Source organism: Agelaius phoeniceus, chromosome 20 (genome assembly GCF_051311805.1).
Source record: "Agelaius phoeniceus isolate bAgePho1 chromosome 20, bAgePho1.hap1, whole genome shotgun sequence".
NCBI classification, from domain to species: Eukaryota; Metazoa; Chordata; class Aves; order Passeriformes; family Icteridae; genus Agelaius; species Agelaius phoeniceus.
Genome location: NC_135284.1, coordinates 2,799,899 through 2,816,430, shown reverse-complemented (window position 1 = coordinate 2,816,430; position 16,532 = coordinate 2,799,899). Strand labels below are relative to the sequence as shown.

At 43.7% G+C, this 16,532-nt stretch overlaps 2 protein-coding genes across 4 annotated transcripts; one reads left to right on the top strand and one right to left on the bottom strand.

The window, feature by feature from the left end:
* Window positions 1-1,513: 1,513 nt before the first annotated feature.
* SKA2 (spindle and kinetochore associated complex subunit 2) lies at window positions 1,514-11,430 on the bottom strand. Its single transcript, XM_054646962.2, has 7 exons — window positions 11,283-11,430; window positions 6,366-6,455; window positions 5,505-5,681; window positions 4,148-4,234; window positions 3,129-3,168; window positions 2,380-2,512; window positions 1,514-1,985 (listed from the first exon to the last, which is right to left on the bottom strand). The coding sequence occupies exons 1-7, from the start codon at window positions 11,313-11,315 to the stop codon at window positions 1,859-1,861; spliced, it is 687 nt and encodes a 228-aa protein (XP_054502937.2). The 5' UTR covers window positions 11,316-11,430; the 3' UTR covers window positions 1,514-1,858.
* Window positions 11,431-11,594: 164 nt separating this feature from the next.
* Window positions 11,595-16,120, top strand: PRR11 (proline rich 11). Of its 3 annotated transcripts, none has more exons than XM_077188598.1 (9): window positions 11,595-11,998; window positions 12,666-12,777; window positions 13,138-13,285; window positions 13,480-13,602; window positions 13,866-14,114; window positions 14,243-14,341; window positions 14,831-14,940; window positions 15,055-15,114; window positions 15,202-15,456. In XM_077188598.1, exons 1-9 carry the CDS (start codon window positions 11,860-11,862, stop codon window positions 15,359-15,361), a joined length of 1,200 nt encoding a protein of 399 aa, XP_077044713.1. In that variant the 5' UTR covers window positions 11,595-11,859; the 3' UTR covers window positions 15,362-15,456. The 3 variants fall into 3 exon arrangements, with proteins under 3 accessions (XP_077044713.1, XP_077044712.1, XP_054503088.2); XM_054647113.2 differs by lacking the exon at window positions 11,595-11,998 and adding an exon at window positions 15,630-16,120 and having other exon boundaries at window positions 15,202-15,298; XM_077188597.1 differs by lacking the exon at window positions 11,595-11,998 and having other exon boundaries at window positions 12,228-12,777.
* The last annotated feature ends 412 nt before the right edge of the window (window positions 16,121-16,532 follow it).

The window sequence follows — 16,532 nt, the reverse complement described above, 5'->3', positions numbered from 1 at the left end:
GAACCAGCCCTAGCCTAGGGCTGCCTTTCCTGCTTACGCTTAAGGTTAAACCTAGGGCTAGCATCTCTGAAACCACAAAGCCCAGAGCTCCAGGCACACTGCTGTCACCCTGATTTTTTAAGATATTTTTCAATATTTTCTAAGCCTTCTGATGTTTACATTCTTGTAACGAACTTTCTCACACACTTTCTGCAAATAACTCATTGTTTTGCATTCATTTATGGAGGAGGAGGAGAAATTTGATGGACTGTTGGTTTGCCCAGTGTCATTGGAGAGGTGGCACTGTCCACCAACCCACTGTCACTTTTCCAAAACTATAAATGTTGGAGTCAGAAAACAAATGTTCCACTTTTTTTCTTCGCCTTGAGAGCAGCGGTGTGCGCTTGTGTTCTTTCGTGTCCTATAGTGACACACTGCAGCCACCAAGGGCATCCCAAGGGGAACAAACAGGGCTGCCTCCATGGCTTTTTCCTTAAAACCAGCCTTAGTTACACCTAGGGTTAGGTTTAGGGTGAGGGTTAGGGTTAGGTTTAGGGTGAGGGTTAGGGTTAGAGCTAGGATTAGGGTTAGAGCTAGGATTAGGGTTAGGGTTAGGTTTAGGGTGAGGGTTAGGGTTAGACCTAGGGTTAGGGTTAGGGTTATGCAGGAGGAGCAGCAGTGCCTGAGGGGAACCTGCAGGGAGACAGCCCCGCGCTTGGATCTTCCTCTATTTTCCTTTTATTTTCTTTATTTTTCGTTATTTTTGTTCTTATTTTTCTTTATTCTTCCTTACCTGCAATGTTTCAGGAGTGGGGATGGGTTTCCCCTCTCCTCTGACAGCTGCCTTCAGTTCCTATAGCCAGCTTGAAATGAAATATTTGACGCTGCTATTGGTAGTGCAAGGATTGAGTTTTCTATTAAAGATCAATGTGGTTAAAAACTACTAAATCGGTTTGTGAAACTAAAGAAGTGCTTGAAACTGATTAATTACTCCTAAAAGGGCACACTTGGCAGCAGACTCCATAAAATCAACTTATCCCTGTTCTTTCCTCTTCAATACCCAGCCTGTTTCTCTTGCCATCAAAGCCAGTTCATGGATGGATTCAGGAATCAGCCTTTCCTAAGAGCACTAATTTAGATTTCTCTCCTTTGACAGACATGATTTTTCACAAAAACCCACAGTAACTTAATAAAAATTCATGTATCTTACCCTCTCAAATTATGCTGAAATATAACAATATAAATATAAATATTAAAAAGCATATTATATATAAAATGTATAATATATAGAATATAGAAATATTACAAATAAGGAAAAAATGTTATGTTTCTCACTGTTAGAGTGGTCAAACAGTGTAACAGAGGTTGCAAATTCTGCATCCTTGGGAATTTTGAGGATTCTGCCCTGAGCTGCAGTTTAGGGGCTTGGATTGGGCAGTGCTCAGAAATCCCTTCTGACCCTGCCTGGACTGTAAAAACCCAAGAGAATTCACATCAAAGGGAAATAAATCAGGGCAGGGATCACGGTCAGGAGTCACTTAAACAAAAGTATAATAAAACTTTATTCAGGAATGCAAGGACAATTAAGAGGCTTGGATTATTTGCCTTTAAAACCCCCTCAGGAACGCAGCAAGAAAGTGGAAGCCCCACAGGACTCACAACATTCCTTAAAAATGCATCAACCATAATCCTTTGAACAGCCAAGGTAAAGTGCCAACCTCAGTGATCCTGAACTCTCCAATTTCAAGTGTTACCAACAGAATATTTCTACAGAAACACGAACAACTTCCCCACAGTGGGACTCTTCTTCCAGAGAAATTCTTGTTCCCCAATAACCCAGGAGCTGCACCAGATGCTTCTGTGGCAGGTGAGTTTTCTTTCACACAGCTAATTTAACATTTCCTTGTTTGTCGAGTTCTACAATCCCCAGCTCTTCCAGGATTTGAATTCTTGAGTCAGTGGCTTTCATATTCATCTTTTTCATCTGTGAAAGACTCAGTGCTGCTCTGTAAGACAAAAACAATTTGGTAAAACAGGGATCAAACATCAGGTCTGGCAGAAAAAGGCTAAAAAGCACATGCTGGTTAATCAATGATTTTTGTGGATGCTCAAATTTATTCAGATTAAGATCAACTTTTCTATGCCACTTCAAATCCCAGCAGTCATTTGTAAATCTCAGGGTTAAAAAGACAGAATTCCTGAGTTTAAAACTTCCTTTTTTTTATAACATCAGCCTGTAAGAAACCCCCAGCACTGAGAAGGGTCAGGAGGGGAGGGTGAGGGGAGGGCAGGGTTTGGGGTTTGGTCTCAGGGCTTTTTGAAGTTACAATATCCTTAACTAGCTGCTTTTATTTAATTTAAAAAGGCTGAAATCTTCTCATGAATGGCTTTAAGCCTCACCTGTTGTTCTGAACAATGAAATGGTTAAATAACTCCTTGTAGAAATAATTCAAGTCTGCTAACTTGACAGTGCTTCTGATGCTCCTGGGCACACTCAGAAACGTTTCCTCACTCAGTGGGGTGAACTGGGCTTCTAAAGAATTGGAAACAGAAGATTTTGTTAAAAATAAAAAAGAAATGGAAAATATTTGTTTCTTCAGAAACTGCATCAAAGATAGAAAGTGCTTCCATTAGAGTTTGATCATACCCCTAGGTGGGACTGAAGAAAGATTTTCCAGCAAGAGAAAGGAGAGAAAAAACAATCACTGGATCTGGAGACTCAGTAAAAAATCATTTAATTTGAGATCTGATAAGGATTGACAGGTTTGGTCTGTCCATGACCAGCTGGCTTTGTTTTTTGGGTTTGTTTTTTTTTGGTTTTTTTTTACAAACCAAAACCAACTGTGAAAATTCCTTCCTGTAAGCAGGGATAAATGAATTTAAAAAGAGCAATTTCTATGGTAAGATTAGTGCACCATTTCTTCCAAAGCTTGAACACAACAAGTTTTCCACTTCAATCCCGTTGAAAGCAAGGAAAAACATCCCAGAAATTCCTGGAATGTAACTGAGGGGTCAGGTCCTTCTAGCAAAGCCTAAATTCTTCACATAAAAGCAGCAGATCCTGGTGCTTGAGTGAAAACACTGAAGTTCCTGCCTATCACAGCCTCTGTGAAATTAAATCAGTGGGAAGTTCATTTTTCAGCACTCACCTTCAGCTGAGCCAGGGGCTGTAGATCCTGGGGAGGATGGCTAAAAAGAAACAATAATGTCAGTATTTGTTAAGTGTTTTGCCTAGAAATCTTTCTTTCCACTTTCATTTCTGCATGAAATTTACATTAATTACATTTTACCATTGGATAACCAAGGATGTTGCAGCCACTGAGGTCAACAGCAAAATCTTAGGGATTCAGCAGAGTTTAAAAATGAAGTTTAAAATGGGTCCAGAAAGGTTAATGTGCGAGCCAGATGAGCCTCTGCAGCTTTCCAGCACAGATGTGAAAGCACAGATGTGATTTAGAATTAGTGAGGGACATAAATGGGAGCATTTCTCAAGGGAGGAGCAGATATTTGCAAACAAAGGCTGAGGGAGGCTGCAGGAGCTGCGCAGGTTCTGTGGCAATAAAGGGACACAAAGTGAGGCCCCTGTGACAGTGGAAGTAAAAAGGTCAGGCAGAGAAACACCCCCTGTTAACTTCTTTGGTGTTTTTAATATGAGATCCAGAGCAGGTATTTGCAGATAATTATATTGGATAATTACACATCGAGCTATGGGAGAATATCTGACTTTTTTAACAAAGATTAATTTAGATCGAAGTTCTACTGCATTACAGTTAGGATAGATTGTTACTCATATCCCAAAATTTGTTTCATATTTCACAGGAAATTAAATTTCTCCCTGCATTGGTTTGAATCAATGCCATCCCTCACTCCCACCCAAATGTTTCTTTATCAAGAAGATCAACAAGAGCAACCAACTGCATTCCCAGGAAACACAGACACATCCCCATTAAAAAACAACAGGAACAAAGTCTCCCACCAAAGCTAATTTCTCCTTTGTGGACCATCTAATCAGAGCAATTGAAAAAGCTTAATCTGCATAGAATAAAAATGAAAAGGTTTATTAAGGAACTTAATCCCATTTCTGAAAAATTCCATTCATTTGAGAGGTACCAAATGACAAAACCAGGGTTAAAGGTTTCTGGAATACTGACATTCCCTGCCCCATTACCTCTTGCACTGAACATTCCACTTCTTTCCCAGTTTTCAGGTGTAACTGCTGGGCTGCAGTCTGTTCCTCTGCTGACAGAGGGAAGTTCTGGGAAAATGAGGAAAAGCAAACACAGAGAAGTCTGAGCCTTCAGCTCCTGAGGGGATGATATTTACAGAGGGACTCCATGTTTGTGCAGCCCTTTGCCCATGGGAACTGACTGTGGACTCCTGGTTTCCTCCCACTGAAAGCAAAAATCAACCAAAATCTTCCTCTAGCACCAATACTATAAATTGGTCAAGCAAGGGAAATTTTTCAATAAAAAATAAAAAGGTATTTAATCCAAAGACTTTTATTTCTCCAGAAGTTTGATCCATCTTTGGTTTAGGAAATATAAAAAGTGCAAGAAAATCTTTACCTAATGCTCTACATGTAACTCAAGAGAAGGGTTTTCCACTTTGAGAAAATCCAAGTGTAAAATTATTCCAAGTAAAATTAATCCAAGTGTAAAATTGTTCTGGGCAGAATATCCTCAAAACACAGTAAGATATGATCTATTTTCCTTTCTGTGGCATATAACCACTGTCTTTTAAATCATGACACAGCCCATTTTGTCTATCAAAGTTTATTAGACAGATTTATTAATCTGGCTAAATCTCCAGGCATTAGAACATTGGTCTAAATCAGCTCATTTGTAAAGGGTCAAAATTAATGTTTTCACCTCCTCAATAATGAAGCAGTGTCTGAAGACCACTTAAGGAAATGTTGTTTGTTGCTGAGTTTTTTACCAATTTAAACATTATCTTAGGAAAACCAGCTTTGGAATAACAGTGGTCCCAGGGGGTTTGTTACAATGGTTTAACTTTCTCCCTTAAGACACTGAAAATACGTTTATAAATTCAAAGTTTTTAGCCTTTTAAAAGTGGTTTCACTTTGTATTTTCTTGAAGGTGTCAGTGTGGCCCTGAGGTGTCAATTGCTATGAAATGACCCAGATTGTGTCACTCTATTGATACTCCTCAGTGTCAATAGAGTGACACAATCTGGGTCATTTCACAGATAATGCTTAAATTGGTAAAAAATTTAAATCAGTAAAAAATCTGAATAGCAGATTTTAATCAAATTAGATTAAAGTAAGATTAGATTTAGATTTTATTTTAATCAAATCTGAACAGCACTGATTTTACTGATTTTAACTGCTGGGTTTTTTGGGATTTACAAACAGAGCTCCAATCCTGCCAGGATTCCTTCTGGGTCTCCTGATCTTCTCCAGGTCTGCACAAACAATTCCCAGTGGAAGCAGGGGTGGCACACAAAGGTTACAAAGTTGGTGCTCCCTGCCAGCAGTGAGAACAAAGTGATCAAAATGAAAATGTCACCTCCAGCTGGGTCTGCTGCTGCAGGGCCTGAAGGATCTCCATTGTTTTCTGCAGGGCAGCACGGATGCTCTCCATGGATTCCTTCTGCTCCAGGGAAATCTCTTCCATCTGGGCACACAGGGATTTGTACCTGGATTTCAGCACTGGGAGCTCCTTCAGGAGAGCAGCTGGGTCCTCCTGGGTGAGCAGAACATTTCAGTTACATGAAATGATAAAATTCACGTGGCCACACTTCATTTAAAAGTGCAGGTGTTGGACATTTAACATGAAATAATCCTTGGCAGTGAAAATGTACAGGAGAAAAGGGTTTATTCACAAAATCCTTGATGTCATTCATTGCTTTCCTCTCATCTCTCCCCCAAATCTGAATTTAGTCACTGCTTGTTGCCAAGTTTATCTTGGTTCTCAGAGCAAGGCTGAGTTTTAGCTCAGCCTGGAACCTGTAACCTGAATTTAGGTGCTAACACCACTGATTTCTCAGAGCAGAACAATGGGAGAATTTCACTGTCCCAAGAAACCAAAGGAGTTTGGTTTGAATTCATATTAGGCCACTTATCTTGATATGTGATGCAGGAAATAAATAAATAAATAAATAAATAAATAAATAAATAAATAAATAAATAAATAAATAATAACAGCAATAATAACAATAATAACAACAACATATAATAATAATAATAATAATAATAATAATAATAATAATAATAATAATAATAATAATAATAATAATAATAATAATAAATATCCACCACCTGACAAGTAGATGAAAGAACAGCCACATATAGTTCAGGTTTAAAGATAAAAATAGCCATTTATGACCAAGTTCATGCAATAAAATTGAATTTCATCTGAAAGTACTACCTCTGCTGCTGTATCATCAGGAAGACTTTTCATTATTTCAAACTCCACTCTGCGCTGAATATAATCCAGATCAGATTCTGCTTTCTGGAACTAAAATATTTAAGGTCAGGCACAGCCTATTAAAACCCAAAAACTGCAGACAAACCCCAAGCTGTGTTTCAGGAAAGTAAGAGGCAGCTGCCTCACTCTGAAAAGCTCAGAGACCATAAAAGTTTTCAAATTTAATTTTTTTTCAAACATAAAAGGTTCTGTTAGCAAAACTACAACACTCGAGTTATTTACACAGAGGAGATTATGAGTAAATTCAGGATCCAAGAGAATCATCAGAGCTTTTATTAATAATCACATTAAGGATGTGTTCTTTCAGGTGGTTTTCATGTCCACAGTACACTTGATTATTCCCCAATAATCCTGCCTAAGAGCTGATGAAATGGATGACACCACTTTCCTTTCCTTGGGATAAAGGAGCCAGCAGAGAATTGTCTGACTGCCTTGTCAAACACTCTGCTGCTGGCATTACTACCTCATTCACTTCAGTCTGCAATTTTAATATCTGTTAAAGACTTCCACCTTCAAGAAAGGCAGTTTCCCCAGCTCCTCATTAACTCTCTGACACGAGAATTCAGTGATTTTACAGTCACACCAGAGACAATGATGAAAGCAAGTTAAAAATGGTTGTGACTTCCTTAACTTGCTTTTCACTGTTTATTCTGAGATTAACCCCAAAGTGACCACTCCAATTTTAGGGTTTTTTTTTTTAAGGATCAATACAAGGCTATATTTCTATATTTGTTATAAAGGAATAAATACCCACAGTTCTGTGGATTTCTATATTTATGTTTTGAACATCAGCCTTAAGGAATGGCCATTAATGCCCTTGGGAGGCTGGAGATTCAGGCTGAAGGAGCAGGATTTGATCTCCAATAAAAGCCTCTTTCTCAGGGGGTGATGGATGATGTTTCACACACCTCCAGCACATTTTCAAATAATAGCTTGTGAAAAGGAAAATAAATCTAGTGAAGAGCAGGAGCATCTATAAATCACGGGCAAAGCTTTCCCCCAGTGCTGCCATAATTCACCATCTGCCCAGCAAAGCTCCTTCCCACACCTGCCCCAGAAAGCAGCCAGGACCAAATCCAAGAATAAAATCCTTTCTCAGCACACTGTGCATTCTTAAAGAGCTCACAAGGGACTTCTTCCCTCACTGCTCAATGCTTTCTGTTCTCCTCCACTAAGAAATGTTTCTAAGTTTTCCTTTCCACAGCAGGCACCTCAAAAAGAACATTTTTTGTCTTTTCTCTTTTGCCTTCTTTTTTTATTATTTGCTTTTCTGGAGAAAAGCAAAAAATAAATCCATTTGATGAGTTTTTGGGAAAGCAGACAAGAAGATGCTTTCAAAATGACCCATTAAATGTTCAATACTGATAATTTGACATTTCCATAAGGAGCTAACTGACACACTGTGATTCAGGACATTAAAAACTGGATGTGAAACTAAATGTGGCCAGAATTTTAAGCTTTGTGAAGACATTAACACAATTAATTAGGACTGCTTTTTGTTTTGTAAATATTTATTTCTTGCTGTATTTCAGGAAACATCCACCTGCAAAAACCCCCCTTAAATATTCTAGCTCAGCAGCATTTCTAGGATGATTATTTTACAATAAACCACATAGAAAATGCAGGGTTTGATGTGTAAATTTGTAATTTGACCCATTAAATGTTCAATACTGATAATCTGACATTTCCATAAGGAGCTAACTCACACACTGTGATTCAGGACATTAAAAACTGGATGTGAAACTAAATGTGGCCAGAATTTTAAGCTTTGTGAAGACATTACCACAGTTCATTAGGACTGCTTTTAGTTTTGTAAATATTTATTTCTTGCTGTATTTCAGCAAAACTCCCCCCCTTAAATATTCTAGCTCAGCAGCATTTGTAGGATGATTATTTTACAATAAACCACACAGAAAATGCAGGGTTTGAAGTGTAAATTTGTAATTTGACCCATTAAATCTTCAATACTGATAATTTGACATTTCCATAAGGAGCTAACTCACACACTGTGATTCAGGACATTAAAAACTGGATGTGAAGCCAAATGTGGCCAGAATTTTAAGAAGACATTACCACAGTTCATTAGGACTGTTTTTTGTTTTTGTAAATATTTATTTCTTGCTGCATTTCACCTGCCTTAATATTCTAGCTCAGAAGCATTTGTAGGACGATTATTTTCCAATAAACCACCCAGAAAATGCAGGGTTTGAAGTGTAACTTTGTAATTTACTCACAGGTTTGGAAGGAAATGTGAAAAGGGAGTGAGGCCAGTGCAGAGGGCTCTGCTCTCAGATGCTTTGACAATACTATTGCACTGCTCTCTGTATAGCACAGTAGTGCAATAAAGTCAGAGCACTCGTTAGCAGCAACAATTCTGGGCAACAATCAACCACACACTCACCAAAAAAAGGGCAAAAAAACCACATCAGCTCAGCCAGAGGTTTCTGTGGATGGGGAAGAGCTGGATAAGGTTAAAGCTCATCAAATCCTAACAGGCACACACACACAAAAACCATCATTATTATTATTATTTTTTTTATTATTCAGAATCTGCCATTCCACTGATCATGAGAGGGGAAAAAAACCCCAACCACGCAACAAAACTCTCAAGAGATCTGCCAGAAATTCAATTTCCAACTATTTGGTGCCTTCTAAACTGGAAATTCCATTTCCAAGCGTATTTATTGCTTGGATTTGCCTCACAGCAAGCTAAGGTTCCAAACTGCCATCAGACAGATGGTGCTAAACTGCATTACAGGGAACACCTTCTAGACAGCAGAGTTTATTCTTTATCATTTCCAGTGCTGAATCACAGGAAAATGCACTTTAAAACTCCAATAAATGCACTTAAACACCCCTTGCCCAGCTCTGGGGATGGCCTTTACCAGTGGGGAGTGAGAACACCAGCACAGGGAGGGTGTGAGCCAGAAATGTCAGTGATTATTGGGATTTTTAACACTTATTGAGAGCTGGAGAGCTCTCAGCTTTGGGAGCTGCTGAGATATTTTACAAAACACCAAGAAACCTGGGAATGGAGTGGAGAAAGGGGATTTTTGGGGATGTACACAGAGCTGAGTGACCTGGGCTATTTCTAAGACAGAGATGATGGCATTTGTCATTAAATGGCCAATGTTTCTCCTTAAAAACAGGAAAAAAAACCCAAAAAACCAGTGGCAATCTCATTTTTACAGCTGTTTTGTGGTCTCAGACAGATTTTGGGCCTGTATATGATTAAAAAGAATAGAGAATAATGCAGATTGTATTGCTGGCCAATGCCCTTTTAACATTGCACTGCTTTTTGTGCATCATCACCAGTAGTACAACATAAAAAGGGCACTGGACAGACACGACTCAGGGCCAGAGGAGGTGCAGGATCCCAAAAAAGCAGTGCCAAAAATGAACTGAACTGCCCTGAATGAAGCACTGCCAGCTCTGTGATCTTTTCCATAATTAATCTAACACTCTTATGGTGCTCCTGTCACAAATAACCATTGATTACCTGGTTGATTTTATTATTCTCATACCTATTTTTTCTCTTCAAGCTCCCAGTAATTACTTTATCCCTGCTTCCAAAAGGGAGCTTTCCATGAAATTCATGTCAGAAGCTCCAGGGAAATAAGAAGTGTTATTTTATCACACTTCTGTGGAGAGAGCTGACTTCACAGGAAATCCAGGACGGGAAACAACAAAGCAGAAGGGAAAGGAGGAGACACAAAGCTGTGAGATGTGAGATTATTCTAAATTCCAGAATAAAAGCCCCTGTTAGCTTAAAGGGGGCAAAAACACCTCTCTGTTCACACGTCCTAAAATGAGAATCAGTTGAAAGCATGACTTTCAATGAACCATGACAGTAAATAAATTCAATAATTAAACATCTAACCCAAGTATCTTTAATCATATTTCTAAATTAAACCAGGCTTCAGAAAAAATACAGAATGCTAGATATGGGAAGATCAAGCTTACACTGTGGGCAAAAATGGAAAAAATACTTTGTAGCAAGAAGGTGAAGGTTTGAGGGACGGCACGAGGAACTCGGCTGGTTGGACACCGCTTCCCAGAGCCCTCCCGCGTGAGGTAAAAAATGAAGCTCTCTGTTGGAAAAGGAGAAAAAGGAGGAAAAAAACTCCTTTTTTCCACTTTTCCAAGAGTGGGGCTGGGAGAGAGGCCGTCATTCCCTGAGGGGCAGCCCCGTGGAACGGAGAGAAAAGCGGGGAAAACTCCGCGATTTTGGGGCTCAGCCCCTGAGGGCGGAGGGGCCATCGCCCCGCTCCCCCCGCGCGCCCGCGCCAATGGACCAGCCCAGCCCGCCTCTCCCCCCCTCCGTAGCCACAATGGTCCAGCCCAGGTGAGCGCTCCACCCTGACCCCCCTCTAAGAAAAAATGGACTAGTCCGGGATCTCCGCTCTGCCCCCCCCTCCCGCCGCGGGCACATGGAGCGGCCCGGCCCGGCCGCGTCCCCCCGCGAGGCGGGCAATGAGCGCGCCCACCCCCCGCCCCCCCCCCAGGTGCGCGGGAAATGGCCGCGCCCTGCCCCGCGCTGAGGGGTGAATGGAGCGGCGCAAGCCCCGCCCCTCGAGGGGGGTGGGGGGGGGAGCGGAATGGACCGGCCCGGCCGAACCCGCCTGACCCGGACGCGGCCGGCGGGCGCCCCGTCGAGGGCGGCGCGGGCCGTTCTCAGGGCCCGGATGGGGAACGCGGGCGCGGCTGAGGGGCCGCTCTTCCGTCGCGCCGCGCCCGCGCGCCCGCTTCTCCCTCCCTTCCTCCCTCCCTTCCGCGGCGGCCCCGCGCCCTCCGAGGCGTCGCCGCCGCCGGCCCGCGGCGCGGCCGCCCCTCAGCGCGGCCGCCGCCCGCCCTCACCAGGGTCTCGAGCCTGGTAACCGCCGTCTCCATGTTGAATAGTTGACATTCCTCAGGCGGCGGCGGGGAGATCCCCACCCCCCGCGCCGCGGCACGGGAGAGTCGGCGGCGCCCATTGGCCAGCTGTCACTCGCCGCGCGCCTCCCATTGGCTGGCGGCTCGCGGGGCGCGCTCGCCATTGGCCCGCGGAGAATGTAAACCCGCTCCGAGGTACGGCCGAGCCCATTGGCCCGGAGTGGGCTCCGGCCGTGATTGGCCGGGGCGGGGCGCGCGGCGCTGGCGGGAAGCGGCGCTGGCCGGTCCGCTGCGGCCCTGAGGGGGCGGCGCCGCCGCTCCTCCTCCCCGGTTCTCTCCCGGTCGCGCCGGTAGCGCCGGCGGGGCCGCTGCTCGCTCGGTTCACCCCACTGGCCTTCCCCAGCCGAGCGCTGCCCGCAGCCGATTGGCGGCACCGAGCTCGCTCGTCCAATGGCGGCGCCGCTCGCCTCAGCGCGGCCGGGCCGGGGCGGGGCAGCGCCGGCCCCTCTCCCGTGGAGCGCGGGCGCGCCTCGGCGCGGGGGCCAATCAGCGCGCGGCTTACATGCGGCGCGTGGGGGGGCCGGCAGAGAGCGGCGCTGCCATTGGCTGGCGCGGCGCGGGGAGCGGTTTGAATCGGCGGCGGCGGCGGCGGGCGTGGAGCGCGGCCCGGGGGACGGGGCGGCCCCGGGACACCCCCACAGGTGTGTGCCGATGTATGTGTGAGTGAGAGAGAGAGAAATCCCCGCTCTCGGTGCGGGGTCCCGGGTGAGCGGGGCTGGGGTGTCACCGATCACCGGTCAGGGACCGGCCCGGGCGGCCCCCGGCATCCTTCCGTGGCTTCTCCGTGTCTTTTGTCACCGTTCTCCCCAAGCGTCGTTTTCCCCAAATTGAGTGCTTGGCACGCCAGCGTAACGAAAAATTGAACATCCGTTTATTTTTATTGTGCTTACATATTAATAGTTGCAACGTTTTTATTTAGTTGATAGTATTCCTAATTACTTTCTTGTTTATTTACGCTTATTTATAGTATTATTTATAGTGTTTTACACGTGTACTTATTTAACTAATTCATATTTTATTGTATTTATAATAGCTATTTATTAATGCTATGATACAAATAGAAGAGGGGAGGAATAAGCCCATATAAAACGGTGTTTTCTGTGTGCAAACACATCCCCATGGATCATATGAAATTAAGGAGGTATTTTCTATCGCTGGTCCATGATCATTCCACCAAGGCAGCTGTGAGTAACCTCTGTCTGTATTTCCGAGGTGCTGCCTGTGCTATTCTCTTTGGTGGCAGCTCTGTCCCAATGTATAATTTGATTTCTCTCTCTCCATCCGTTTGCAATGTGTCTTTTTCTCCAGTAATGGCAAGGTATAAGAAATGCAAACGAAAACGAAGAGCCCGAGCGAAATTTCGAGTGGAAAAGAAGAGAAATGCTGCAACTCCCCAGGGCTCAGTTTGTCCCTCTCCACGGTAAGAGGCTCTGCTTGAATTTTGCCTTCTCACCCCATCCCTGGGTTTGCTGTTTGCTCCCAATGGCTCGTGGAAAAGAGGCAAAGATTTGATACCATGGCACTCCATGGTATCTTTTGGTGTGACCTTGGAGATATTTTCCAACCTTAATGTTTCTATGATTAATAACCAGGAAAAGCAATTTGAATAAAAAAGTATTTTCAATAGAATTTTTCCCCACCCTTTATTGAAATGTATCTTGGCCTTTCTGTGATCACATTTGCTCTGTTGTTACCTGCTTGTAATTTCCACATGATTGGTCACAGTTACTTTATTAAAAGCTGAGTTGATAAATAAAATTCTGGCCTTGTTCTATTGCAGGTCACCAGCTCATGTCCCTCTGAACTCATCACCAATCCCAAAGTGCTCCCACTGGCCTTTAGCCTTGCCCAGTGTAAAAAGTGTGGTCAGACCCTTGACAACAGCAGCATCATTTGTGTATTGGTGGTGCCAGAGCAGGGTTGCACAGGTAGATCCTTTCTTTGATATTGGATTTTTCTGTTTTAAGCAGGGATCAATGCTGTTTACTAAGTGGGAAATATTTCATTGTACCAATTTTTTTCTGTTCTGTTCCTACCCCTCCTAAAAATCAGACTGATTTTCAGAAACATCTGAAGAAAATCAACACACAAATACACATAATCTTTTTCTTTTTATGCTTAGAGCTTCCAGGCGGTTAAAGACACCATATTTCCATCACAAGTCTACTTAAGGGAACTAAATACATTCAGGGAGAAACTGGAGAAGTTGGAAAGCGAATTTTCCAAGCTACAAGGAGCCCTCCAGGTCAGTCTCAGTCCAGCTGGGGCAGGGTAACATTTGTTTGTGTGAGGATGAGGAATTGTGCTCAGTGCAGATGCTCTGAGGTCTGAGCAGCCCCTCAGGGGCATTCTGTTCACTCAGAGCTGCAGAGCTTCTGCTGCCTCACAGCAGGAGGGACCTGTTTGTACCTTTACAAAGCTCAGCCTTAGCCAGCACCTTGGTCCTTTAAAATCCCACCTTTTTCTGGTGGATTTAATGTTCTCTTTATTTATTTCTATCGCTTTCAGATGAACAACGCGGCAGCTCTGTCCTCAGAAAGTTCCCTTTGCCAGAGGTGTCCCAAGCCAGTCCTGGGTGCTCCTGTGGGGACACAGAGGGATCCTCCACCCTCAGCATCCGTGCCTGTGTCCATCCCCCCTCCTCCTCCTCCTCTTCCTCCTCCTCCTCCTCCTCCTCCTCCTCCTCCACCGCCGCTGCCTCCACCAAAACTGCCTGCAGCTCCTCTCCTCCTCCAACGGGGCACAGCCTCTAAACTGGTAGGGAATCAGAAGGTTCCTGTGTTTTTTATTTCATGCCTGAGTTCCTTTTGGACCTGGATTCATCAGCACATCACTCTGTGAGTGCTCAGTCACTTCCCCTTCCTGATTTCCCCCTTTGCTTCCAGGCAGCACCAGTGAAGAAGGATGGGCCCATGCACATCACCCTCAAAGACCTCCTGAATGTTAAACTGAAGAAGACAAACAGCAACCTGAGAATGGACAAGGTAAACTGGGAGGTGAATCAAGGGAAAACCCACCCTGGAAGTGCTGTATTTCCTGCTTTATTCTTTAATGAATTGATTCTCATCCAAATACCCAGTGATCAGTTTCTAGTGACCATTCTGATTCTGCACCTGGGCTCTGGAAGGGAAGGAATAAAGTGACAAACTCCAATCTCACCTGGCACTCCTAATTTTACATTAAGGTCATGGAACTTTCATGCACCTTTGTGTGTTATCAGTAGATTTTTGGACTCCTTTTGCCCAGCTGGAACCTTTTTGCAGGAAAAAAACCCCTTGTTTAGGTTTTTTTTTGTTGTTGTTTTTTCCTAAATCTATTTTTATCCAAGGCACATTCGAATCTTAATAATTCAAAAAAAGTATAAAAGCCATAAACCACAAAAATCTTTCAGATTTATTAAACATTAAATGGATTTCAGGGTAGTGAGACCTTCTGAAGTTTTATTTGAGGTAACATTTCTTTCCTTGCTGTAGGAACAATCACCAGTGAAGCCACGCAGGGCATTAATTACAGTCACAGATCTACAGAGTGTTAGTCTGAGACCCAAATCCAAGCCATCACCTCATGCTACAAAATCTTTAATGTAAGATACTTTCTTCCTTGATTAGATATTAGATTCTTCTGTTTTAAACAGTGATTCGTGTTTTTTTACTGAGTGGGAAACATTTCATTGTACCAATTTCTTTTTTTCTCCTAGTACCTCCCCTAAAAATCAGATTGATCTTCGGAAGCATCTGAAGAAAGTTGATATACAAAGGTCTGTTCCTTTCTGTTCTCTTTAATTGTTGTTTTTGATCTAGAAAAACTAGAAAACCAGTCAAACCAGTCACAATTGCCCTTGCAGAAGTCCTGGTGGCACTCCTCTAAACAGCAAAGAAAACACGGAATGTGGCTCTGGGCTGACCCCAATCATGACACGGGCACTACGGCGCAAATTCCAGGCAAGTCCCTCTGTCCCTCTTCATAAAGTGCCTTTACAATCACAGAGTTCCCTACTGATTTAAGGGCTCTGCAGAATGGACATCCCAGGGCAGGTTATTTGACAATCCCAAGAGGAGGAATTGCTTTTTTGGTGGCCGGTGGGGTGCCTCAATGCAACTTTCAAAGCCATAGTTCCACTTTGCAGAAGAACAAAACGTGAGGGTGAATAGCATCTGTCATTTTACTGATTTGTTGTGTCTGTTTTAAGGTGCCAGCTAAGAATTGCACTGTTTTATCTCAGTGATAATGAGCTCAGATATCCAAGTTCTGACCCTTCCCTTCTTTTGACAGATGGCTCACCCTAAGAGTCCCTCTCCTGCACGGCTGAGTGCTGCAAACAGCTTTGATGAAAAGTGAAAAGGAAAGTAGATTTATGGAGCAATTTTCCATTTGTGGTCAGGAAAACACTTGAATCCCATTTTTATTACACTCAGGCACGTGTATTTGTAAGTAAATGTAATGCACAGGAAAACAGGGCATTATGAAACCCTGTAAAGCAGATTGTGGTTTTTATCTCTCTCTAATGTCTGTCAATTTGGTTGCATCTTTATTCATAATGGAAAAAAAAATAGGAAGTTGCCCAGGTCTTTTGACACCTGGGTGCTGCTGAATCAGGGACTATTATATTCCTAGCACTGGTGCTGCTTGTCTACAAATATGTATTTGCTGAAATTCAGTATTTCCATATCTTTTTTTAACAAAAAATATCTTGACGGTATTTGTACAGTTTCAAAGAAGAACAACACTTTAATGCACTAACGTTATTAAAGTGGAAAGCTGCAAGCTTCAACCAACACTTTGAGTCTGTGCCTACAAACGTAAGAGGCCCTTGCACTGTGTATCACTGCTGGCTGATCGCGATTAAACGGCTCCAAGCAATGCCTAAAGGCGATGAACTCAAAACTTCCTCCAAGTCAGGGGTGGGCAGAGCTTGTGCCCGTCCCGGGCACGGTCCATGGGAGCTCCTCGGGCGCGATGGTGCCCACGGTGCCCGCTGTGCTGTCACTCCCGGGCCGTGCCGTGCCGATCCTTGGGGGCGATGGGGACCCACGGTGCCTGCCGTGCTGTCACTCCCGGCCGTGCGGAGCCGACCCTCGGGGGCGATGGGGACCCGCGGTGCCCTCTGTGCTGTCACCCCCGGCCGTGCGGTGCTCGCTGTGCTGTCACCCTGGGCCGTGCGGTGCTCGCCGTGTT

Excerpts from the sequence above, each read along its gene's own strand:
- SKA2 (XM_054646962.2), bottom strand. The coding sequence starts at position 11,315 with ATGGAGACGGCGGTTACCAGGCTCGAGACCCTG. Across the intron at positions 3,169-4,147 it reads TGGAATGTTCAGTGCAAGAG|CCATCCTCCCCAGGATCTAC; the intron begins GTAATGGGGCAG and ends GTTTCTTTTTAG. Across the intron at positions 1,986-2,379 it reads TTCATTGTTCAGAACAACAG|AGCAGCACTGAGTCTTTCAC; the intron begins GTGAGGCTTAAA and ends TTTGTCTTACAG.
- PRR11 (XM_077188597.1), top strand. The coding sequence starts at position 12,476 with ATGGATCATATGAAATTAAGGAGGTATTTTCTATCGCTGGTCCATGAT. Across the intron at positions 13,603-13,865 it reads AGCTACAAGGAGCCCTCCAG|ATGAACAACGCGGCAGCTCT; the intron begins GTCAGTCTCAGT and ends TATCGCTTTCAG. Across the intron at positions 14,342-14,830 it reads GCAACCTGAGAATGGACAAG|GAACAATCACCAGTGAAGCC; the intron begins GTAAACTGGGAG and ends TCCTTGCTGTAG.